Consider the following 27,584-nt stretch of genomic DNA (forward strand, 5'->3'; position numbering starts at 1 on the left):
ATGTCATGATATTCTCTATGATTTCTTCTAAAAGTATTAGATATTTAAGTTTTATGTTTAGGGCTTTAATCCATTCTGACTTAATGTTTTTCTACAGTATTAGGTAAGGTGCCAACTTCATCCTTTCTCATGTGAATATTTTGTTTTCTGCAGCCTTATCATAAATCAATACAAAATAGCTTTATGTTGGGGTTAGTTATAGAAGAAAAACTTGCTACTTAAATCTGACCTAACTTTTTCTGACAAAACAGAACATTTATGTCATTGAAAAACAAAATGACATTGAATATTAGCTTATTATATGCATGCTCATTGCATTACTTTTCAGACTTAGTTCAAAAATTTTATGAAAAAATGGAAGAGTTTTTTCCACCTAATGCTTTGTAGGAATGCAGATGCTCAAACTTATGACTTTTTGGTTGTCAAAGAAAAAAAAATCACTTCTTAACCTTTGAAAAATTGCATCTTAAGAATATGTTAACTTTTGTAGACCTAAGTACTTGCTATATAAACCTATTTTATTTATAGAAATATTCACACCTAACCATTCATTATGTACACATATTTTATCCAAGCAAAATATTCAAGTTTTGGAAATTTCAAGTGCATCATAAATTATGAAATGTTTGCATGCATAAAAGTACAAGAATAAAATAGCCACTATAGGATCTCACAGACCGAAGAGACAGAAACAAAATTTAAGGTGGAAAAATCCACAAATAGCAAAACCCTCAAAAACAACTTTTTGAAAAGAGAAGATGTCACTATTCTCAAAAGTCAAATGAATGACTCAGGTATCACTTTTTCCATCTTATTTAAAACTATAAAATAGGCACAGTTTTTAAATTATTCTGTCAACTTGGCACTATTGTTACCCATCAAACTATTCTCTAATGTGGAAAAGAATAAAATAGCACTCTAAGCACTAAACATTTTCAGATTGTGAAGCAAAACAAATTGTTATCATCAAACCAATGTCTTTTTCCTTCCCATAAAGCCAGATATATCATGAACTGTAACTAAAATATAAACCACACTATATTGTAGTAAATACTGTTCATTCTTAGTTCAAATGTCAAGTTGATAAGAACATCACCAAACTTGAAAGAGTAGATTGGCACACTAAAAATCTACCACACTTTTAAAACTGTTTCTAGTTTATTCCATTTTAAATATAGTCCAATATCCTTTAACATATTAATATGCCATCAATTTTTTGTAGAACAAAGACAAGTACATTAGAGCTTATAAAATGACAAATTCTTAATATCAAATTAAGTTAAGCAATTTTAATGCAATTACTAAATGCACCAACTTCTTTATAAATTGTAGCAATTAAAGAAACTTTCACTGCATTTTCAAGTATATATAAATAACTTAGCTTAAGTAAAGTTGTTTGGACAGGCTGGGTTTGTCATTTTTTGTTTGTTTTGTTTTGTTTTTGAGTACACAAGGGCTAAATTGAATTCTGGTAAACATTTTGGAAGTCTTAATCAAATCCCTGTTCTTTTGGTCATAGTTTATATTCGTCTAAATCAAAGAGCATTTGACATTATAAAAGCAGAGCTTTATCTGTCTCTGGTAATGAGTTCACATCGTTTTGTACACATTCTTACTTGGCTTTGCAGTCATCACTATTGGGTCAAAGCATAGGTCTCACCATAGACAAACTACTTTTTTTCCATCAAAGTAATACTGGTACATATCACTGTGTGATTTTCAAAACTATAGCTTCACACTTGGACAACTGTACATAGCACACCCCATCTACCACCAAAGGCACAGTTACCATCCACCATCTAAGTAGCCTTTTCTGTCTGTTGTGCCCATCATTGCCCTTCCCCTTTGGCAGCCACCATCTGTTGCAGAATCTAGGGGGCTGTTTTTGATTTGATTTGTACAAAACAAATTTGATCTGAGTTGTCAAGCCTTTCAAATTGCCCACTGCCTGGATAGGCCCTGTATCTCACTTGCTAATGGAAATTCAGTTGTAAGTCTCCCGAACTTGTAAGGAGTTAGAAGGCTTAGGAGATGTCCTAACCTTTGGACAACTGGGCATCAGAAATTAGTTTTTCTCAAAGAAATAGGAGATTAAAATAAATGACATTGGTCCCTTCTAGTCTAAATTGAATAGACAGGTGACACAAAATAAAAACATCCTGAGTAATGAAACTTAACTGGTACACAGTGATTAATCAATTCAACACTGTAACTATTTTTCCATCAATAAGTTGAGGTTATTGATTCATCCTAATTTACCTTCAATTGCTTTCTTCTTGCTTTCTCAACACCATAATTTATGGTTGTCCCTTAAGAATATATTCAACCTTCACTTCCTCCCTCTCTCATTCATTAATTCTTTCAATTACTCTTTTGTTATACCAGTAAACCAGGCACTGGAGACTCAAGGATAAACAAAGCATACACAGGCCTTGCTCTCTTGAAATCTATAGTCCAGTAGAAATGGCCATTACTAACACAAACTATAAAATTTCAGTGACTCTAAGATGCTATGAGAACCTAAAAATTGGGGAATCTGATTAAGTCAGGGAGATCAGAAGAAGGTGTTATGGAGAAAGGGATCATTGGTCTAAACTCTATATTTATAGGTAAAAAGGCTTTAACTAAAGAAAGGAGGAAGCAAAAGTAATCTAACCAAGACGACTATACAAAAGTCTTTCAGGCTAAGGACAGAAATGGTGTAGAGGAGACTCAGAGCAGGAGAGTGAAAGCCAGCAAAACAGAAGTCACAGTCCATTTGATACCTAACTTTGGAAATGACCTCTCAGCATGTTTGCCATATTGTATTCATTAGGAGTGAGTGACTAGGCCCAGTCTACACAAAAGGGGTTATTTAAAAGGTGGAGTCATTGGAGACCACTAGAGAACATTCTCACCACAGGGAGTGAAGAAGTAGGAGGCACTGTGGTATTAATGATATTGGGAAAAATGGAAAAAGCCCAAGTTTGGGGAAGCTTTGTTTTGGACACAGCCAATTTGAAAGAACAAAGTACTTTTAATTTAATATATAAATATATGCTTATAAAATATCTATATGTGCTAGGGACTACTAGAGATAGCATCTGATGATTACCATTGTCTTGCCCTCAGAGGATTTACCTTCAAAAAGCTAAAGACAAACAATAAATCTATTAATTAATTCAGATAATGACAGGTGGCTGAAAGAAAATCACATAGGACAAAGTTGTGGGTTTCCTTTAAGGATGGTGTCCAAAGATACTTTTCAGAGACCCCAAATAGATTCTTAAAGACATTATGAATCCCCTAGAAACCTTCTGTGCTCCAACTGAATTTTTTAATTTTCTTACAGCCTTTATCAAAAACTACTTCATATTATAGTACAGCTGATCCATTGTGTTAGGTTGAAAAAGTCTCCCTCTACCCAAACCTTCAACATGTACCTCTGGAATGTTTCCTTACTTGGAAAAGAGTCTTTGCAGTTATGATCAAGGATTTTGCAATAAGGAAACTACCCTGAATTATCCAAGTGGGGCCTAAATGACATCACAAGTGTCCTTGTAAGGAGATGCAGAAGAGAAATTACACAGAAGAGGGAGTGTTACTATGGAGGCAGAAACTGGAGAGACAGAGATACAAGCTAAAGAATGCAAAAGTCATAGAACCTAGAGGAAGTAAAGAGCAGATTTTGCTCTAAAGGCTCCAAAAGGTGTGTCACCCTATTAACACCTTGAATTTGGATTTCTGGCCTCCAGAACCGTGAGAGAATGTACATTTTGGTTTTAAGTACCCAATCTGTGAGAATTTGCTACACCTGATAAAGGAAATTAACATACTCTTTCAATGTAACTGCCCATCACTGAAATCATGTCATTTATCACATAATGTAATTTTTTTCTCATTTATTATTTATCTCACCCCATTTATATATAAACACCATGAAGACAGAGGTCTTTCCCAGTATACCTAGCTCTTCCGTGCTTATCATAGACTAGAACACATCACATTTCTAGGAATTATATGTTTAATGAAAGAATGGATAAATACCACCACATCTGACAACATGACTTATAAGACAAACACCAAATCTCTCTAATTCCCTAAGACCAAAGCACAAAGCCTGGCGATAAACTGTTGTATTAGGGTTGAGTTTTAGAAACTAGGTTATATGGATTCTAGACATTGCACTGCAATTTACAAATACAGGAGACCTCTGCTTCTGCTTAAACATACATAGCATCAGACTTAGTATGCTCAAGGGAGTTCATTTCCTTGTCCTTAAGCCTAGATAAGAAGCAAATACAGATAGAATTCATTTTCTCAGCCTGTACACTAACACAGAGCTTGACAAATTGTAGGGACAACAAATATTTGAAAGAGTATTGCATGTAGCAGATTATCAGACTCATACTAAAACTCAACGCTGAGTAAATTCCTATCCAACTCTGAATCTCAAGAAGACTAACCCTTACCTCATCAGGTTATAAACCTGTAAGCCACCTTACCTTAGAAGGGGCTTCATAAGTGGTAGTTGATTAATAACCCAATGTCATGAATTTAACTCAGTCTTGAGAACAGTATAAGATGTACAAACCAGCTCCATCACTTATGGGCTCTGTAATACTGGGCAAGCTATTCTGAAACACAGTTCCTAAGTCAAAACCCGACAATAACATCCATCCTGTTAAAAGTGGTTTGACATAGGACCTGAAACAATCAAATAGACTTGGGTACACCTGGCTCAATAATATACATAGTTATTTTTTTGTGAAGAAAAAAAAAACTTGACTTTTTAACGTGTGCGGTTATCTTGAGTCGATGTTAACTATTTCCTTGGGTCTTTTGAAAGAGGAAAAGGGGCTAGCGGACCTATTCCTACCTCAACGAAGACAAGTTTGGGAACCTTCGAACCAAAGGCCACGCGAGGGTTCCATGATTCCACGACTCTCTCCTCAGAAGTTATCATTTATCAGTATTTAAGTCGCAGAGAGATTAAGTCCACAAGAAGAGCCCAACACCTGGGATGTATATTACACCAGGCTAAATTCTGGCTTTTCCGCAAACACAGGTCTTGACCTGAATACAAGGCGGGCCACAGGTTGAGCGCGCCACCATTTCAGAGTCCCTCGGTTGCCTAGGCATCGTCTACGTCACCCAGAAGCCTCTCGGGATCTCTGTGAGATGCCCTTACAGAGCAACGCGCAGGCGCCTAGTAAGAGCCAATGGGCGCAGCAGAACGGTGCGCGCGCGGCCCCGCCTGTCTCGCAGGCTTGGGGCGGGGCGGCAACGGCTCTGCGCCCGCCTGCCCCGGGGCGAGCGGGCAGTTTTCCGTGGCTCCGCGGCTGGGCTTGCGTCACGTAGGTTACGCACACAGTTACTCCCCGGGGGCTGCCCAGAACCCGCGCAAGCTGCGGCGCCTTCTCAGATCTGCGCACCCTGAAGGCCGGGGCCGCGATGGCGCCAGTCGGGGCCCGAGGTGGAGCTGATCAGGGGCTGAGAAGAACCTGATCGATTTGGGGCCAAGCACGAAATCCTTCCCCGTGTGTAGGCTCCGGGTTCCGGCCCGCCACTTTGCAGCCGTCAGGGTCCGCTACTCTAGAAGCCCTGAACTCTGTACCCCATCAAGCCTCGGGCCCCCTGCGGGAATGTTCAAAAATGAGTATCAGGTAACTCGAAACCTCTCTCCAACTTGTCTGTAGCTTTCTTCTCTTGGGTGATGCAGCTCCTGTTGGGGGTGACGAGAAAGCTCCCCGAAATCCCGTCAGTAATGTTACAGGGTAGCCCAGAGTGAAACTGAGCTGTCTGTGGGTCCTCACCCGCACGCTTAAAATGTAATTTTAAGGAACTCTGCAGAGTTCCTTTAGGACATCCTTCCCCTTAACAGTAACGCTGTATTTTTTGGGGTAAGAAGGAATAGTGGGCGAGTGGTTTCAACTCAAAAAGAAGAAAAGGAAGCAATTAAAGTTTGAGTATATGATTTGGTGGTGGTTCAATCACCAATTCTGCTTCTCAAGATGTTGGATGCCTGAGATTGCTGGAAATGCAGCTTTTAAACCCAGCCAAGCGTGTGAATCCGAATCTTGAGCACAGGGCCCATAAATCTTGAGTTTTAACAAGTGCGTTGGGTATCCCAGAAATTATTTAGAAAAGTGAATGAATGAATGCACGAATAGATTAAACCACGGAAACAAATACTTAAGCTGGAACCAGTGAATCAGAATCTCTGTGAGGGGCATTTACCATTGTAAAAATTTCCCTTAGTTGGTTCTGATACATTTGGACCAAAGAAACTGCTTCTGGTTATTCCTCATCAATTTGAACATCGAAGAAAGTCTCAATGCAAGGCCTGCTTTACTGGGCCTCACTGGGCATCTCACTCACTGCTTTTCCTCGGCCAGAGTTCCCTACCCTCTCTCCCCACTCTGCTTTAAATTATACTCTTTTTCCAATCTGCTCACCATCCTGTTCCTGCTGTTATGATGAACTTCCCAACAGTCTTCCAATGGTCTTCACCGCTATGTTGTTTTTCTACCTTTTCACCAATCACCCCGCCTCCTTATGTATGTCCTCACTATTCTGTAGTTCTCTTTTCATATATTTCATTTGCTATCAATAAATGTTTTGGAACACTTTTAGAACTTTCATATCAGGTAAAGTATAAAAAAAAAAGAACACAAACAGTACATCAAATGGGAAGCTTTGAATACAGAAAAAAAAAACAGGAAATGAAAAAGATTTCTATTTTTACTAAGTATTTTCTTTTAAAGAAAGCTGCTTCTAATTAAAATTCTTAGTGAAAGGTCACTTTAACCCCAGAAGCTATAGTAATTTAAAACCACACACAATTTGCACATGATACTATCTAAAGAAAAAGAAAGGTTTTAACTTCTGTGTCTTTTAAAACACAGAAGCAAAATTATATCACTGGGAAATAAAAAATTAAAAGCTGGAAGTTCTTTTAAAATTCCAGACAGATTTGTTCAGGTACTGTTTATACCTATCAAATAATCCTTAATAGAAAACCGTATATAGTTTTCATTTCAAGTTTTCTAGTTCTTGCAATGTTCTCTTACTAAGATAATTTTCTTGTTTAACTCTTCTTTTTTTAATTATGGCTTATAAGCATTTAGTACTGTGTTTAGTGTTGCTACCAAACATGTGCTTTCATTTTCTTGGGTTTACTTAAGGAACACATAGAATGACTATAGATAGGCCACTATTTATTGTACAGTTTTTATATAGGTTTCCATATTAATTAGTGTTGAATATATAAAAAGATCTTAAAGGAATACTGAAGAATCAACTCCTCCCACATTTCCTCTTAAGCTTTTTGTTGACCAATAGTAAACTATTCATTTTGCCCTTTTTGGAGTGATCATGCTGGCACAATTAAATTCTTGTTATGTGTGAGATATTTTGCTTGAGGATTATGTTTATTGTTCTGTGGAATCAAACAACCCATTTTGCAGATGGAGAATCAAGATGTTAAGTAAATCCCAAATCAAATAGTAAAAAAATAACAGAGCTGATACTGGAAGTCATTTCAGTATGCCTAGAAAGCTTGTAACCAGAGAAAATGATACAGAATTTATTAGCCAGGATTGAGCATTGGATTTAAATTCTTTAATCTGGGTTGAATAGAATGTTTTATAAGCTGGTATATACATGTTAAATAAATGAACCTCAACTCATTCTGAGAAAATGGTAAGGCTTTATGGCACAATTTATAGAGTATTTATCATACTTTTAAAGTAACCTTAAACCATTAATCCCAAATGAGGTGACCCAAATGAGAAAAGCTGTGGCTTAGATATAATCAAGGTATAAAGTGAGAGTAATAGCAGGGATAATGTTCCCTACCAAATCTACTTAACTGATAGATGTCTGGAACAGTGGTTATAGATTAGGTGATGGATAGTATTTCCTCCTTTGCATTGTCTTTCACTTTAATTTAAAATTTTCTTTTCTGTGTTCTAGGGAGGTGCATTTGTTGAAATCTTTAGTGCTCAGGGGAAAAACCCTGGAGCAAGATGGAAGATCATTGGCAGCCCATCTGTAATTTGGAAAGTAAGTGTTAGAAAAATTAGAGACCCACAAATCCTGGAAAGACATGTGAGTGAAGGTTGTAATTAAAAGGATCAGATTTCAAAAACGATTTTCCTATTCATTCGTTCCCATGCCTTTCCATGATATCGTTGGCTGCAGTCATCCCAGACACCACTCCTAAATCATGGCATACAACTCACAAACCTTTTCTGTATAGCAAGTTCTGCTGTGATTTTAGGTGACCCCTGAAATCTTATTTCCTTGATATACTCATTTCTGATGACCACTTCCTTTCTACTCCAGCTCTCATTCCCATTGTCACACCCTCTACCTTATCACCACAAAACTGCAAGACCTCTGAAAATACTACATGAGACATCCAGGCCTTCCTCTCGTACACATAATCTGCAGTTCTTGAGGCTGCTTCGCTAGTCACTTATACTATATTTGTTCTTCGATTCAATGAGACCTTTAGGACATTGGCCATTCTGTTTTCTCCCCGTGTGGAGATTTTCTTTTTTATCCTTTGTCTTTTTTTCCTTTTCTCTCTAGTCCAAAATCCATTGTACATAATTTAAAGCATTTCCCAGTTTAGATTTTATATGTCTTTGTTCTTTGTCCTTTACCATGTCTGCTTAGCAAATGCCAATCTTGTCTTTATTCCCCAGTTAGACAACTGCCTCTTTCTGGATGGATCCGAATTTCTCAGTTCCACTGAAGAAAATATCTATTTTTCTCTCATGTTGATAATACTATAAATTTAACCAGAAAAGCCACAATTCTCTTGTTCTCTCAGTCTTAAAATAATTATTTCTCCATTATTCTTAGGTTTCCAACCACCAACTCTGTCCCCATCCCTGCTCACATCCAAGGCAGGCTTTCATTCACTCACCAGAAGATCTCAAGCCCCCACCGCCCCCATTTCACAGGAAACCTGTACCAACAGGAAGAAGCTACCTCAGCTTGTCTTAGGTTTTCCTGCAGGTTTGCAGCTCCAATTTATAATGTAAGCCAATAAAATATGTTTCAGTTATCACAATTTTCATTTTTATTCTATAGGAATTTGATAAGGAAGTAAAAAGTTTTGTGTTTGTCCTGGAAGGCAGCAGTCAAACAAACAAAATTCAGTTACCAAAGGAGAATAAGCAATTCCGTAAGTAAGATTTTTAATATTTAAGCTTAAAATTGATGCTTAAGGTTATAGTTTAAGTCTCATACATGTGCATGTTAGGATGATTTTATACTGTCATAAAATGATGGGTTTTTTTAATTTAAAAAAGTAATCTTATGCTAGGCTTTCACTATTTATTAGAAGTATGTATAATAAACAGAACCATTTATTAGAAATGTAGAAAAGTTGAAGTGATTTAGAAGAAAATTATTTAATAGCTATTAATCAAAATAGTAATGGTTTTTATTTAGTATTTCTATATGCCTATGACTTTCTTAGCATTTCATATTTGTTAATTCTCAATTCTCCAATGGCTTTTTTTTTAACACAGAGGTTTGTTCCTTATCAAAAAAACAGGTAGCTAAGGCTAAGCTTTAAAACAATCTCAGGAATACCTAAAATATAGCATATTAATTTGTGATAAAGAAATTATATAACTGTTAGATGAGGCATTATTTAATGGCACCAACTTACGTAACTTTAGAAATGTTAGTATCAAATATGGATATTAATATGTGATTTAACAAAAGTCCATAGGATAGATTCAGAGGTTTAAGTTCTTAATATACTTTGGAAGTGATCGTTTTAAAGTAGAAGGAGTGCTGAGAAATCACCTAATTTTATTACAAACCTAGTTATTGGCAGTGCTGAGGTTAAAATTCAAGGTTCTCTCATCAAATTTGGATTTTGAGTAAATTTATGTAACTTCAAATACAAAATTTATTTAAAGTGATTGATCAATTTTTCATCAGCTTTGCCTATATTTTAAATGTAGACTTCAGATGATTTAACAAATATAAGTAACCAGTTATTTTTAACCCTTTTGTATTTACTTATTCTCTCCTACATTCACTAAGAACTTTTTTTTGAATACTTACTATGTAGCAGGTACTATGAAATGACCTGTTGTTGATACCTGCTTCTTTTTCATAAGTTCTGTGCCTTACATAACACTTCCAGCTACTATGTGCTTATTTTTCACTTCTAACACATTAACCATAGAAATTATAGATGGATAGTGATTTAATTTAAAGTAGTTTGCCAGTATTTCTTTTTAAAATAAAATTAGAAATGAGAATTCAGGCCCTCCCTGGTAGCTCAACAAGTCAGGACATAGCCCTGCAAGCTAGCCACAGCAGCTTCAGCACAAGTTCAATCCCCACCCTAGAGGTGATCCACATGTATCAGCAGACCTCTCCTGTCTCGCTGGCCACTCCTCTCAGCAGTGTTCTTCGTTGATCTGCCTACTCTGCTCCCCACTCTGTCTCTGTGAATCATGTCACTGACCCTGCACCTCTGGCCTGTACCCCAGTTCTGTATGTATAAATAAATAAATTTAAAAGAAAAAAGAAATGAGAATTCAAAGGGAAGGGATAATCATTGTTAAAAATCATTTTTATTAACTTGTAGCATTTTAAAAATCATTGTTTCTAGGTTTTTAGCAGTTATTTTCAAAACACGTTTTGAAGTTGTAGTTTATCCTTACAAGGAGACAAATATTGATTTTGTGGAATAGATACATTAGATTTGCAGAAACATGGCTTTGAACTTAGCTAGTGCTATTCCATTTTTTTTTTTCGTGGTGGGCTATTTTTCTACATAATGCCCTCAGCATCTATGCACATCCTCACATTATTGATAAAATCAAGTAACTTCAAGTAATATATTTGTTGGTTACTATAAAAAAAGATTCTTCTGGCCCTCCCTGGTGGCACAGCAGTTAAAGCACTGCAAGGGAGCCACAGCCGCTTCAGTGCGAGTTCAATCCCCCTCCCCAGAGGTGATCCACATGGCGTCGCAGACCTCTCCTGCCTCGACTGCTGCCCCTCTCTGCAGTGTAGTTCATCAGTCGGTCTGTTCTGCTCCCAACTCTATCTCTGATGGATCCTCTCACTGCCCCTGTGCCTCTGGCCTGTACCCCAGTTCTGTATGAATGAATAAATAAATCTTTAAAAAAAAAAAGATTATTCTTTCTACCACAGACTTACTTCCCTTTCATAATTCTAAGAATTCACATTAAATAAAATAAATTTAATATGTTCTAATTACTTTTTCAAATGGCAAAACGGTAGCTTTTAATTGGAAAAAATAAAGTATCTTTTAGTATCGCCCTTATATAATGTTCAGTATCTAAAAATTAACCTAGCTTTTCTGTAGCATGTACAGCATTATAACAAATGAAAGTTTACATAGTCTTCCCTGTACTATGACCTTTAAGATTAATTATTAAGAATTTTTTTATAACAGAAACGTACACTTACTTGCATATAAAGACCTTCTATGTGAAGTTGCTATAGTTAAATTTAAATTAAATGGTATGCCCTCAGTTGGGAATTCCCAACTTTCAATTAACATTCCTAAATAAGTTCAGTTACCACTATGTATTCCTATTTTAAGAGTAAACATCCACTTTATGCACACTTGACATTAGGTACCCCATGTGTTTTCTACTATAGGTACTTCTGAAGAAAGTTTAATAATGAACTTAAATATGTTTAACTTTTCATTTTAAATAGTAATTTTGCTGAATTCTATTTCAGCATCTCTATGTCAGAAAAGTTTTTCTACTCAGTAACCCATCAAAAAAAGTGTGATTATCAGTTTATGTTTTCAGGGACACAAATCATTCCTCATTTACTCTCTACTCCTACTACAGTAACCTACATAATTAGCGTTTAGTAAGTTTCTACATTTGTCACTTTAAAACACTCCAACAATTTGGGTTATAATTTCTAATTGTAGCCACATTTAAGTAAATCTATAGCCATGGAAATAAATCTATTCTCTGCACCTTGGAACATGTTATACAGAATTATGAGAAGCAACTCTGTCAACATAAACATCTATGTAAACAGCTAACTTTTCCAACTCAGACTTCTCTCTCTTCTCTGATGTACAGACTTGTACATCAAATCCTCAGATAACATAATTTAATTTAAACTAAGGGGAAAAAATACAGTTCCCAGCTGGGGCCACTGTCTGAGTTTGCAAGTTCTCTCAGGTCAGCATGAATTTTCTCTAAGTAGTCCAGTTTCCTCCCATATCCTAAAGATGAACATACATAGTTTTGGGGGACTTTTTGGTCTTTATTTGGAAGTTTGATACTTGTATTGTGACCAGAATTATTCCATAGAAACTTAACTCTTATTTCTATTAATTAGCAAATGATAAAACTGTTTTTATTATGTGTCATTTCACTTAAAGTTACAGTTTCCAAGGCTCAACAGCATTAAATGAGAACATATTCTATATTCGATACCTACTTGACATTTCTCCTTGGATAGCTTAACCCCAGAAAGTATTCCTCCCCCCTGTAAAAAGCCCCATCTCAGTTATTAACAAATTGTTTTTTCAGTAGTTCAGACCAAAACTCGTAAATTAGCCTGATTTTTCTTCATTGAATCCACAAGAAAGATATAATTGGTTCTCTTTTTTAAAAAAAAAAAAAAAAAAAGATTTATTTATTTGTGCATACAGAGCTGGGGTACAGTCCAGAGGCTCAGCGGTGGCGAGAGGCTTCACCAGAGACAGACAGAGTGGGGAGCAGAACAGGCAGATCGACGAAGTACACTGCTGAGGGGAGCAGCGGGCGGGTCAGGAGAGGTCTGCCACGCCATGTGGTCACCTCCAGGGCAGGCGAGAATCGAACTCATGCAGAAGTGGCTATTAGCTTCTTAGTGTGGTGCTTTAACCCACTGCGCCATCAGGGAGGGCCTAGTTGGTTCTCTTTTAATTGGATTTCATGTCTGACCACGTTTTGCTACCTGTAATGCTACCAACCTGGTCCAGGCCACTGACCTATGCTTGGATTATTGAATAGTCTTCTAACTGCCCGTGTTTTTGACTTGCTTCCTTACAGTCTGTGGGTTACCAGCTAAACCACCACAGTGGTACTTTTAAATGTGAAACAGAGCTCCCCTGAAAAAGCCCTATCTTTCTTGGAGTAAAAACCAAAAGTCGGCCCTCCCTGGTGGCGCAGCGAGTTAAAGCACAGCACAAAGAAGCTTAAGCCACTTCCTCATGAGTTTGATCCCCGCCTGCCCCGGAGGAGATCCACATGGCATGGCAGACCTCTTCTCCTGACCCGCCCGCTGCTCCCCTCAGCGGTGTACTTCGTCGATCTGCCTGTTCTGCTTCCCACTCTGTCCCTGGTGAATCCTCTCACCCTCCGCATCTCTGGCCTGTACCCCAGTTCTGTACAAATAAATAAATAAATCCTTAAAAAAAACACACAAAAATCTATAGAACAGCAGGATCTGATGCTCTACTAATTCTCTAACCTTTATCTCTTAATTACTCTTGTCCTTGTTCACTGTGCTTCAACCATAGAGGTCTCCTTGCTATTTGGAACATAGCTTGACATGTTATAACCTTAGCTCAAACACACAGGCTACACCTTATATACCTAGAGCGTTCTTTGTTCCAAATAACTTTGTGGCTCTGTCTTCCCCCTTCACAGGCCTTCTCAGTGAAAACCCAGCCAGGCCTGTGTTTTAATGCACTTTTCCATTCTTGATCCCATTTATCTGTTCTACATTTTTCCATAGTACTTATCACCATTTAATATACTATGTTTTTTGTATCTATTACCAGAGAAAATGAGCTTCACCAAAGCTCTACTGTTTTATTCACCTAGGTCAGTGTCTGGCAGCAGTAGACTACCAGTAAATCTTTGTTGAATAAAATGATTTAGGATGACCTATCTTCTTTGTGTGGCCTTAGAGGCCAAAAAAAAAAACAACACGATTGAGTCCTGGCTATTTGCCAGATTTACCTCTTGCTGTTTTTCCATTTCTCTTTCCTATCAGCCCATTAGGACTTTTAAGTTCATCTAGTCTGCTGTAGCCTTTTTCTCTAACATTCGTTATTGTCTCCTGTCCCTGTCTTCTTTGCCCAGTCAGTTACTCTTTGTTCTTCCCAGCTGGATTCCAATGTTATTTCTTCAGGAAAATCTTCACTCATCATTCCCTTCCCTCATAAGATCTAGGGTTATATGCTTTCATAGTAACCTGACCTTCTTCATGCAACTAGAATATAAGTTTCAGGAGGGCAGAGACTTATGTCTTATTCATGGTTAAAATTTCAACACTGAGTCCTGCACATAGTTGATGCTCAGTAGATATGATATTCATTGAATGGAAAGGCCCATACAAATCGTCGTGCAAGGTATATGTTTAAATTAATAATCTAATTTTATGCATGACGGATTTAATGATTTGCCCAAAGACTTGTGGGGTAGCCCTAAGTGAAGGCATGTTTCCTGTGTTCTGTATTAAATGGGAAGGTGCACTTGAGTGTGCTGCTTGTGCCAGGGCTCAGGGAAAGACTCATGATTTCCCAGGACACTTGTAAAGAATGACTGCTCTGTAACCTAGTTCTATCTCTTTGGATGGCATCACAGTTGTAAAATGTATATGAGGTATACAACTATAATTTGTTGTCATGAAACAACTGGAAAATCTGTTAAAAATTTAATGTGTTTTAAACTATTTAAGATAAAAAAGGACCTGGTCCCTTAAAAAAATAGAGGTAGTTTGCATCTGGTAGAGAATAGATATTAAAGCTGCAGAAATCTTCATATTTCAGTACATATGTATGAATAATATGTATGAATATTTTGTATTTGATGGTCATTTTTTGACTTAACAGTTGTTCCATTCAGCATTACTTAGAAAGAATGACTTTAAATATAAACATGAAGAGTCAGTTTAAATTTACTAGGCCACTGGAGGAAAAATATGTTTATAGAGTTTGTTTAGCATTTCTGACATTCAGATTCAATGTATGTCAAATGTTGTTTAAGTGGGTTTTTTTTGTTTTGTTTTTTTTTTTCAAACCATGTCCAATGGTATTGTCATACTACTTTTAATTTTTGAAGTGAAGCTTTTTGGAAACTAGGTGTTCTATATATGAAAAGTTGAATTGCGAAGCTTTCTTTTTTTGAAGGTGAGCATCTTTCATATATAAAAATGTTCACAAAAATGCCTATATGTGTAGTTCTTTGTATTAGAAGAGAACAGTGCCAATTCAGTGAGGTTTGTGACATAAATTAGGGACCTCTTGTAAAGACGGATTTCATTAATCTTGATGCTCCCTTGAATATTTATGGCAGCAGTACATTGTACAGTAGAAAGATGCCATAGAACTAACCAGTGGAAGATGCAAGGGAGAGATTGATTAATGATGGGTTATGTAAGTTGGCCTCAGTTTTGGTATCTCACTTGGTTTTATAGTTAAGAACTCTCGTTACCTCACTAGCTTTTCTCATAAATATGGTAGAATTCATTCTTAGAGGATTTTCCAAGATCAGAGCCTGTTACTTCCTATTTCCACTATGTTATATACAGAATTATTCTGGAGTCATTTATAAGCTTAGTATTTTAAGGAAAGTTACCATTGCATGTTTGATTTTAAAAATATTAATCATATTTGATCAAATATATTTATTGTTTAGAAACTAAATTTTAGGTAAAATATAGGAAATGTTTTAATTGTTCAGGAATGTAGCAGAACAGTTTGCTATAAAAATTATAAATAAGGTCTTTTTTATATAGAATATTCAAATGTGTTATCTTGAAAATAGTTAAAGTTGCTAAACCTACTAATTCATAATAAATTTGTTATTTTTGCCTGCATTTTAAACCAGTTGTCATCCCAAATGGCTTTTATCCTTATGGTGTGTTGATTTGTAGGAGAGGTTTACATTTTAAATGCCCCAAGTCAGGGTAAAAGGTCCACAAAAGTGTGTTCACAAGGACGTGATAATAAAACATCCATTACAAACATCATAATTGAGAAATCAAGCAAAATGCAGAATACAAGAGGGAAGAAATTAAGTGAATGGGGCTGAAGAACTAATGTAAAACCAGTTGATTTTGGAAGTTACTATAGGTTTCCAGTATCAAAAGTGTCATAGGGATTAGTTTTGCGCCAGATATTTTTAATTCAAATAAAGCTGATGGTGGGGAATAAAAACTATCGGTTCTGGGCCCTCTCTAGTGGTGCAGCAGGTTAAAGCACAGCATGAAGAAGCTAAAGCCACTGAAGCATGAGTTCAATCCCTGCCCCAGAGGTGATCTGCATGATGGTGCAGACCTCTCCTGGCCCACTCACTGCTCCCCTCAGCAGTGTACTTTGTAGATCTGCCTGTTTTGCTCCCCACTCTGTCTCTGGTGAATCCTCTCACTGCCCCTGCACCTCTGGCCTTTAGCCCAGTTCTGTATGCATAAATAAATAAATCTTAAAAAGAAACTATCAGTTCTTAATTTGGAGCATTAAATTAGTTAAAAATGTGTTAAATTAGTAAGAGATTATTACAAATAAAATTAGATTCCTTCATACATCACAATGTGGACACATATAAAGTCATATGAACTACATATGGCTCTCCAAACCTTCAATAGAAGTTATAATTAGAATTGTTTTTCTTGATCTATTGTTTTTTTATTAAGCTGTTTAGTACAGTTAAAACTATCAGTGAATAAAAATAATTGCCAGATTCTTTTATGGCTGCCTTGATGAGAATCCATAGTTCCATTTTATATGTCTCTATTGAATATGTCTCTATTGAAAATATGTGTATATTCTCTTCCAACCTAATAAAAATAGTAAAAATTATTTTTAAAAGTTTCATAAAAACTCACCCACCAGACCTATAGAATGGACTTTAAGAAACTACATTTGTTGTTAGTTTTTTTTATTTTCATCAGTTTTTTGTTGTTGTTGTTTGTTTTTTGCTTTCCTAATGAGGTTATAACTCATGAGTAGTGCTATGGCATTTCTGTGCTATATTGCTGAAATGCTAAAAATTTCAGGTGGTTGATAGTGTGTGGTTGTTTGTATGCACATATATATAAATGGTTTAGACCTTTGAATGTTTATTTTTATCCCCCTCTCATTTTAGTTGGACTGATCCAGAGGTTTCTTGTACTTCAGATTTACATACCCTTGGGACAAGACTTCTCCACTGAATTGCTGTAAGATATACAAAACTTCTTTCGATGTTTTATGTGTATTAGACATTTGATCAATTGAAGCAGTATGAATAGTCATTAATTACTAGTAGCAGTTTTTACATTAAAGAGCAGCAACTTATCAAGTGGACATGAAGTAATTAAACTAATTTAATCGTATTTCTTAGATATCACTGTAGTCTGGGATTTCCCAAGGTAAAGGAAGCAAACTCTTAAGAAAATATCCAGAGATTTTGTCTCATAATAAATATTGCCTATTTATAACTTGAAAAAATAAATAATCTGAAAGTTTAAGATTTTTGGTTCAAATGAGGGGTGATGGATGCAATATTTTATACTGTTTGCAGTTCACACTATGTGGTTTTAAATAAATTAAAATAACTCATTTTAATGATACTTGCTTCAGTTTAGAAATATTCATCATTCCTTTTTACATTTGACAATTTAGAATATATTTGTTTTATTATTTTATTTTGTATCAAGTGAGTTTTTCTTGTAATTTTTGTAATTGAGATAACAGTGATTTTTAATACTATATTATTCAGAAGTATAGATTCATGCCTCTTGAGATCTGTTGCCACAGCACACCCACCACCACGGTATTCGTAGTCCTCCATCATAGTCCACTGGACTCCCTTTGACTGTGCTTCTCACCCTCCTCTGCTCCTCTTGTAGCCTCACAATCAGATTTTAGGCTTTGGTTTGGCGTGGTTTTGTCTTTTCCTTTGTTTTATTTCTCTAATTTCTCTATATTCCTCATGAGTGATATCTTCCATGGTCTTGCTATGATCAGATTATTTAGTAGAAAATGTAAATATTCAATTTTCACTAAGTTGAGCTCTCTGCTACCTGAGATTACTCTGATACTTAAAATAATATTTGATTTTATAACTAGTATGAGAGAGACTATTGCTTAAGATTTCATTAAAAATTTGCTTACTTTCAGCCAAATATTACCTTTAAGTTAGGCTGTTATCTAAATTTTCTTTGTTATTAAAAACTATATAGAGCCTATGTTTAGGCTTTTATTTTCCTTGTTGGTATTATTTTTCCTACTAATAAAGATGAATTTGTACTAGATACAGTGCTAAAAAAGTAAGAGGAAGTAAGAGCTTTTAATAAAGTGGGAATAGCATAAATTGGAAGCTATTCATTACTCTCTGTTTATGTGAATTATATTAATGATTTGTGCATCTGTTGTTAAAATAATATTAGCTAACATCATATTATCTTGTTTTCTTGAATTATAAAGGATAGATAGAACATTTTATAACTTTGTTTTATACAACCTTAAACCTCTTAATAAAATGTTCTATTATCGTTTGCCATAGTCACCAAAATTTTTAATAGCTGTTATAATAACAGGATCAAAGCATTATTTGATGCTCATATGTATCTTTATTTTGGGTCTACAGAAAAACATTTTTAAGATCTAAAAACTTTTTATAGGTATAGAGAGTACCATGTAAAACTTTGTTTTCAATGTAGGGAATAGTGGTTTTTCCACCAAATGGAAGAAGACAGGTTATATTTTTAGTTACATTTTCTAAGGTTTTTATGTAGAAATGCAAGCCAATCCCTCTTACCTCCTATATTTTGATATTCTTTAGAAGCAATAGTGAGGATGTTAGTAATTGGCCTTTTGATCAAAATGCAAGTCTCTTGGATGAACTTCTTGCTGATGCTTACATAGCAAAATTAGACTTTATTTGAGCTTATCACCCTAGCATAGGTATTATACTCTTTTAACTTAAAAGATTAACATTATACACGTTTAACATTATACTCTCTAAATGTAGTGGTTAAAAAGAGCTTTAATTACTGAGAAACTCATACTTATTTTAGGTTTAATATAATCCTAGCAAAAGAGCAACTAATATTAAGCAAGTCTGACTACCCATTCGGTATTGCTATTTATGCTCTCAGGATGAAAAACCATTTTCAGAGGTAATGGGATTAATTATTAGACTTTGCATCCTGTTGACTATTATCAGAAATTCTTTTGTTCTCTTAGCCACATGGACAAACACTGAATTTTTTCCAAATTGTTTTATTGTTATAGTTCCAGTAAAATAAATATTATATCAGTGAAAGTTCAAAATTATTAAATAACATGGATAAGACATTCTGTCCTGACCTTGTCCAGACCTCTACAAAAATATGGTAACTCTACATTTGAATTTGTTGTTATTAGATAATCAAAAATATCTCGCTGTTTTAGGAAGTAATAACAAAGGCCTTGTTTTGTAAGATGAAAAGTAGAAAAGCAAGTATAGATTATCTAATTACAGTTTTATGTTTCTTGAAAGAAAGGGCTTTCTTTTAGCACCTTTAGAGTTTTATTGTGTTTCTAGCAGCATAGCTCCAGGCAACTTTAAATAATGCATTTCTCCAACAAGTTGGAATGTCACATCACAGAAAATACCTGGTTTCTAAAATTTTCCATTGTTAGAGTAAAAAAGGCATTTTGTTTCAGAAGGTACTTTTTTACACATCAAGAGGTTTTTGTGATTGGAATCTTGCCAACTGGTTTATGAATTTAATAATCATTTCTTTAACATTATACTATGTCTTGATGTCCACTGGATAATTTTAGTTCTCAGGGGGAGGTCATGCATCTGTGGGTTAGTGGATGCCTTAGCATCAACAACTCTGCTTGGGAACTCACTCATTCACTCAGTCAGAAGATTATGGAATTCTTGTTAGTGTCAGTGTGTTAGGCATGGGGTGTGGCTGTACCTTGAATCTACACTTCCTACACTCTCACCAACTTTCTGGTCCCAAATCATTACATTTCCCCTTATCAACTATTAGAGCATCCCAGTGGGTTTCCCAGCTTCTTCTCTTGTCCACTTGGAGTGTCCACATTGAAGCTAGAGTGAACTTTCTAAAAAACAACTGGAATTGCTGTTGGACCAATGATGAACTCCCAAGTCCATAAAACTGATTTAATTGCTACTTTTTTATCACTCCCTTCTCACTTCATAGTTGGCCATTTCCCCATTTGTCAGCCACACTGACTCCTTCCCAGCCATACTGGCTTTCCTTCCTCACACACCAGGTGAGTTCACTTCTTAGGATCCTTTGCACAGTGTTTTATATCCCCATTTCTTTGCTTTGTTAATCATTACTCAATATTCTTATCTGAGTTGAAATGTCTCTTCCCTAGAAAGGCCTGCTTTGATTTCTCTCAATAGAATGAGCTTTATCTCTTACATTCTTACTAACACCTAGCTTTTTTACTTGTCTGTCCTGTTTAGCAGGGTACCTACCACAACACTTGAAATCGAAACTCTGAAATATGAATGAGTGGGCAGTAGTAAACAAAGGGCTGGAATGGATAAATAGGGTCCAGTCTCTGTCCTCATAGTTTACTGTGAGGGCGAACTACATCTCAGTAAACATTGTAACATAAGAGCCAGATTTCTGAGGAATATGAAATGCTATATAGCATAGACTTGTAACTGGACAACTCCTGAGTCAAATTCTTCTTTATCACTGTGGGACTTTGAGCAAATTACTTAATCTTCCTTATGGGCTGAGAGTAATAATACCGACCTCACAGGTATGTCAGAAGAGTCAAATGAGAAAATAATAGAAATTTATAGTGGTTGGCATTAACTAAGCACTTAGTAGAGTTCTCATGACTGTTTCAGCTCAGTTAATGTTCAAAATAAACCTGTGTGATAATCATAATTATTGCTTCTGTTTTGCCAAAAACAGTAAGTCCAAAAAGTTTAAGAATTTCCCAGAGTTTTATGTAAATACCTTAGAGCCAGGTTTGATACTTATAGATTAGAATCTGAGCTTGTATAACCAGGCCCTGTTACCATATCATAAGCATCATTATTCTGTCTGCCTGCGTGTATATGCATACATATATGCATACGTACACACATATGTAATAGGGAGATGGGATATGTTTGATTTGATATGTTTAGTATTAGATGGAGGTAATAGACCTTCTACATTTTCATTAGAGCCTTTCCATACAGAGGGTTAGTTGTTCGGTGAAGGGAAGTTTCTTTCATTCTGAAATGTTTCTATTTCTGCTTTTACCCTATTGAGAGAGAACTGTATGGTTTATTAAAGGAGGAATTTTACCCAAATCATCTTTTCAGTATTTTGTACCTCAAAGGTGATAGTAAACAAATTCACTCTTACTTATTGATGCTTTACTTTTTTCTAAACTTAGGCTGCATCTCCCCTACCCCCCTTTAACATCCAAGAATTAGATTTTCAAAATGCTGCACTTATGGCAGACAGAGGTAGAGCAAAGGGAGTGTTTCCCATATCAGCACATAGTATTTTTAGCAATAAAGTGATGGAATTTTCTCTTATTTTCCTCTTTGGTGAGCCCACAAAAGAGAGCCGTCTTCCTTTTTATGAGTATTTCATTTTTGACTTAAAATTTTCATCTTCAAAGTATTTCAGTGTACCAGAAATCTGTCACCAGTGTACCAGAGTCTCACTGTTTGACCTGAAGTTAAATGATTTAATAAACAACAGGTTTTTAAGGAGTCTTTCATTTTGTGTTCTCATCTGTAATACATCATCATGGAAGTGGGAAGTCAACAGCTCTCCTGTGTGGGCTGTTAGGTGTTTGAGAGCCTGGGGGCAGACATCTGGTGCTCTGGAGGAACACCATGAACCTGAGCTTTTGGAAGAGAACCCACTGCATCTTGAATTAGTAATCTTTTTCACTATATTTGATTCTGCCAGTCATACTAAATAATATTGGAATATTATATTTTTTGACAGAAACAGCATTCATTTTACTGACTGTTGTTGAGCCACATTAATTCCTTTCTCTCAGTGTTATTATTTTGTTATTTCAGTGAATTCCTGGAGACATTTTGTACTGTTAATGCTTTAGTGGATAACATTACTTTGCTCACTTTTAGTCAGCTCAGCCAGTCATTTCTCAAAAATATATAGGAATATATCAGATGTAAACACTGTGGCTTTGAGATTGTGCTGTTTAGGGGGAGGGGAGAGTCATATGTTATGTGGGGAGGCTGGTGTTCTTAGCCTACAAGTTCAAGAGAATATTATTGCTAGGTTTCACTTTGTTGGGCCATTAGCTGTCTAGAGTACTGCTTTTATTTGGAATCTGGTAAAGTAACTCTTAAATAAAAAGGAAAAAATAATAAAAAGTTCTTAGTCCTTGAAAAATTTAACTGCTGTTTTGTGATATCCTTGTTGAAGTATTCTGAATTTGAAATTATGTTGGAGTAGAGTTTGATGATTTTAACTTAAAATTCAGCCCAGAGCTTAGAACTTTTGTCTTTTGCTTTTGCTCTACTTGTATGCCTTTTGGCTAGACTCTTAAATTCTGTCCCAGTTTATCTTTAGGAAATGGCAGTATGAATTTTTTTTTTAATTGCCAGACTTAATCAGTGATACTGTTTTCTTGCCAAGATATTTTAGAGGTTTAGATCTATGTAGGTCTCAAGGTTTCCTTTTCTATTTCTGGAAAATTTAAACATACATAAGGTATGTTTAGCCTAACTATTTTAATGAGAGTTGCTTTTATACCATCTTTTCTGTATCTTTACTAATAAAGTAGACTAAGAGGTCAAAAGAGAACACTAATAGATATTTCAAGAATTTCTACTCTGTTGAATTTTGCTCCTAATGTCCCTTCTGCAGGGACTTTGGGGACAATAGACTTCTTTGAAACTTTAAACCAAGTTAACTGAATATGGCCTCACAGTTGCAGACCTGGTTTTTTTGTTTGTTTGTTTTTATATTGCCATGGTTGTTCTTCATTCACCAGAGTTGAGAGAATACCCTAAGCTTCTTTCTTTAGGTCAGAATGACATTGTTGAGAGCTTTTGAGATCATGTGTGTTTAACCAAGCATCACTTCTTGTACAAAATTAATAACTTCTTATCTCTTCAGTCATTTTAATGCCTTCCTTTGAAGAAAATGATGGTTTTTGTTTAGTCCTTAAGTTACTTGTTAAAAACAAATGTTACCTAAGTGCTAAGTGCTCTACTATTCAGTGATATCTTTTATGTCACTGAGTGAATACATTTCTAAACTGTATTTAGAACAGGGCAAAATGGCCAGTGGTAACTCTTTTAAACTAGAAGTATTATATATTAAAGTAGTAATAATATTGCAGGTGCTATTCACATTATAAATGCATGTCATGGCTAATTCCAACTTTTTTTTTTTTCTTGTTAAAATCATCTGTATTTAAATCTCATTATTTTAATTATATCCAATTAAATGTACTTGCATAATCAGTATATTTTTTTACATGCCTTGGTAAAGAGATACTTTTAAGGTGCTTTGCATACTAACTTTTATAATATATTAAATTTGCATGTCTTAAAATAGGTTTGTATGTAAGCTTTAAATAACACATATGGTAGGTATATAAATCAGATGCCATATGCTTATCTGTTAAACATATGTCCTATGAGAAGTCTTTTCTTCCTTATTCTTAGTTTAGTTCATTTTACTTTTGTATATTATTTTTATATAATCTAGGTAAATGCTGAAAGCTAAAATAACATACCAGCAAATATGCACATACTTGGAAGTCTTCTTATTATGTAAACTCTGAATAAAGACCATGCATTTTTTAAAGCACTGTGCAGTGAATTAGCAAGACACAAGTCAGGTTCATGTGGTGGATTGTATTCTAGGCCTGGGAGTCCCTGGTTCTGCCATGTGTTAGTTTGGCAATGCTGGGCAAGTTGCTGAACCCTCTTGTGTGCAACATGGGAATGATATTTATAACTAGTTGTTGAGTAATCCTGATTTAAACTCAGCATTGATACCAAATAGAACACAGCAAGTATTAATTTACAGTTTTTACATCTCTTAATATGTAGTGATATTTAATTTTTAAGTTATTCTGAAACATTTTGAGACAAGTTGAGCACATGGAAATTTTTCATAGGACCAGGGAAAAACAGACAAAGCAGGTGGACTTTCAGTGATTTAAGGCCCAAGAAACAGGTCTTTGTTATTTCTTGCTGCTTGAGCTCTCCTTTCCCTAACTGGGATGATTGAAGATACCTCATGCAAATTACAGATCTTTTAAAATTCTCTCTCTTCTTTGATATGGCAGGGTTGAAAGAATATGTGTGTTTCCTCAGTGTCATTGATATGTAGCTTTTTATTGTCAATGAAATGTTTCCTTTGGTTCAGTTCTCCTTCTGTATTATTGTATTTTATTTTTATTCTGACAGTTAATATTTGTAATTATTCAAAATGTAAATAAGTTAAAACATCTACAAAATAGAGTATAAATATGTAAGTGATGGGACCAATACAGTCTTCATTAATAGAGCATCTAGAGCTACTTAATATGGAGGAAAATTTTTATTGGCAATTAAAATATATAATGGAACTTTATGAAGTCATTTTGTTAAATTGACTACTAATAATTACGAAGAGAATCCTCCTACAGACAGGGCAAGTATCTCTATTATTACTGACATTTGTTCTTTTTTCAACATAAGTTTCTTATTTGAATGTGGAAATATTTTAGAATCTATTTGGACTAACAGAAATGACCTTCATGGAATGAAATATATGTACTAAATTACAAATATATCTTACAGTAGCACTTACCCATAGTAAGTCTCTTACAACATTTATCACATAATAGCTTTAGCTCCACAACCATTTCTCCACCCAGTTAGACTGTGAACTCTTTAGGAGCGAAAGCATTTGCATCCTGATGTGGTTTATTGAACCTTGAATTTCTAAGCTCCTTTTGCAAAAGACATTGCCCAGTTGTTACTATCAGCAACTGCATCCTGGACTTCAGGTTGTTTGTACAGACCTAACAGAGTAACTGGCACATAACACATCATCAGAAGGTGCTCATTTTCTGCTTTTAGCAATTTCTAAATTCTTGCATTGTTAACTCCTACAGTTTGTGTATATACTGTGCTTGTGTATATATTGTTAAGCTCCTACAGTGTATAGTATATACTTCTGTTGGAGAAAGAAGGGAAGATATAGTAGCTTAAAATTGCTAAGTTGGTATACTCACATTTAAAATTTACATTCATGGAAATGAAGTTGTGGAACTAACAGGAAAGATTTAAAATTATCTACCCTATCTTATGCAGTTCTAAGTCACTTCTGTCACTTTAAACAGAATAATTCATCCTCTTCTTTTTCAATCTTATTTACATTTGGGGATGAAATGTTTATATGTTTTATATGTGTATTGGATGCCATTGCTCCCTCAAAACGTCAAAATCTACTGATAGGTTTGAGCTCTTTAAAATGGAGTAAAACAGAGTCAAAGCTGACATTGTAAATTTCAGCTACATTTAGGTTCTATGTTACCAGGACCCCTTCACAACTGCTATTATGTTTTAAATGGTTTAAATCAATATTAGAAATTAAATTTTAGATTTGGTCTTAAGCACCCTAGGTCATGGGGAAAAAAATGAGATTTATTTCAGACCAGTCTTTTAAAAATATGCCCTCATAAAGATGATAATCCCTAAGCACCCTAAGGTTTTGTATCTAATCTTAGATACCCCTCACTCAGTCCACTCCTCCCTGTGTTATGAACATTCTAGGTACTGACCATCTCCTGTTTCTATGCCTTTACTTAAGGTTTCATCCATCCTATCTATCAATCCTACCTCTTTTGTCTTTTGAAAACCTAATTACTTTTTTTTTTTTAAAGATTTATCTATTTATTCATACAGAATTGGGGTACAGGCCAGAGATGTGGAGGTTGAGAGGATTCACCAGGGACAGAGTGGGGAACAGAACAGGCAGATCGACGAAGTACACTGCTGAGGGGAGCAGCGGGCGGGTCTGCCACGCCATGTGGATCTCCTCCGGGGCAGGCGGGGATCGAACTCATGCGGAAGTGGCTTTAGCTTCTTAGTGCAGTGCTTTAACCCGCTGCGCCACCAGGGAGGGCCCAGAAAACCTAATTACTTTTTAAGGTCAAACTCGTATGTGTATCTTCCATGAGCCCTCTCCATACCCTTCAGTTGCAGTAAGTCTGTCCTTTCTCAGTGTTCCCAAAATTGTGCATACAATTGCTTTGAGGGTAAGGATGTCATATCATTGTGACCCCCCACAGCACTTAGAAGTCTATGTGCTCTTACCAGCAGTCACCATGTCGTACTGAAATGTGTTGACAGATTGCCAGTGTGGTTCTCTGATTAGAAAAAAGATAAGAAACAAGAATTAGAGTAAGAAGCAGATGAACAGTCTTAGGGGTGTTCAGCTTTCTTCTTCTCAACCTAGTTCCTAGAAAACAAATGACTAAATCTTAATTTAACCTTTTACTTGCCCTCCTATATGTAAAATGCATTTCTCCTAGCCACATCTCTCCTGGCATAATAATGACTTTCAAAGAATGAGGAAAGGTGGAGGAACTTAAGGAGAAATAAATTCTTTTGAATTTCCTGAGTGGTCATATGGGTAGGTGTATGTGCAAGTAAATATTTCAAGACAGGATTTAAGTAAGGAGCTCCACATTTTGGCTCTTAAATGAAACGCTGAGTCTAAGCCCATAATAAAACTCCCAGACAATTTTAATTAAGACCAAGTAGGCTGCCCTTTTTTATTCTAACACAATAGTATCTTACATTGCATATCTCCTGCAAGTTATTACAATAAACTGAAACAGTGGTAATAATATGAAATTCTCAGTATCATTGAAGGTCAATTGCATATGTTACCAGTAAATAAGAACAGCTGTTTTGTTTCATATACAGTTTTTACTATTCTCTTTTTTTAAACATTTCAATACCATTAATTTAAGCTTATAAAATAAAATATATCTGCATCATTTAAAACCATGTGTGATTACTGATATACTGTACATATAGTGATTTGTGATAAATGTACAAACTCATTATATTTTGGAAATGAATGATTTAGTATAAACTAAAAACATTTTAGCAGCTCAGCTATTATGGCAAATATACAAATCTCGTTCAACTCCCTATTTTTGTAGAAAAAGTCTTGAGACCCAGAAAAGGGATGTGACATTCCTCAGCACACAGTTTCTTGGAGGCAAAGCAAAGCTAAAACCCAGATCTCCTAATTCTCTAACATCTTCAGTTGGTAAAGGATGCCATGTTATTTTGTAATTATGGTTCTCGATGTTTTAAAAGTGAATTTTTTTCTGCAAGTACTTTGGACTCTTCAGTTACAGAAAGTTAATTCTGTTATTGTAATACTTATTTCTACTCTTCTTCCAATTCTGCTCTCCAAAAATCACCAGAAATAAGTTAAAATTTTCGTTTGGATCAGTATTAGCAAGATGAAAACACAAAACTTTAAGCATTATTTCCTAAGAACAGAAAATATATTTCAATTATGTCAATTAAAAAGGAAAGTGTTGGGATAATATGGAGAGATGTTGTAGAGCCCAACTATAAAAGTTGATGTGAACTGGGAGTTCTTAG

The 27,584-nt window shown here is 35.3% G+C and overlaps 1 protein-coding gene across 4 annotated transcripts in view; it reads left to right on the plus strand.

The window, feature by feature from the left end:
• The first annotated feature begins 5,299 nt into the window (after positions 1–5,299).
• LOC101621854 (chromosome unknown open reading frame, human C3orf67) overlaps positions 5,300–27,584 on the plus strand; it is a 181,920-nt gene continuing 159,635 nt past the window's right edge. For all 4 annotated transcript variants that reach the window (XM_004676021.2, XM_012720660.1, XM_012720661.1 and 1 more), the window contains exons 1-4: positions 5,300–5,645; positions 7,957–8,046; positions 9,085–9,178; positions 17,100–17,172. In XM_004676021.2, coding sequence (XP_004676078.1) covers positions 5,625–5,645; positions 7,957–8,046; positions 9,085–9,178; positions 17,100–17,172 — 278 coding nt within the window. In that variant the 5' untranslated portion in view covers positions 5,300–5,624. The remainder of the gene's footprint in view (positions 5,646–7,956; positions 8,047–9,084; positions 9,179–17,099; positions 17,173–27,584) is intronic.

The sequence above is a fragment of the Condylura cristata genome, unplaced genomic scaffold (assembly GCF_000260355.1).
Source record: "Condylura cristata isolate star-nosed mole 26May11 unplaced genomic scaffold, ConCri1.0 scaffold00004, whole genome shotgun sequence".
In the NCBI taxonomy this organism is placed as follows: Eukaryota; Metazoa; Chordata; class Mammalia; order Eulipotyphla; family Talpidae; genus Condylura; species Condylura cristata.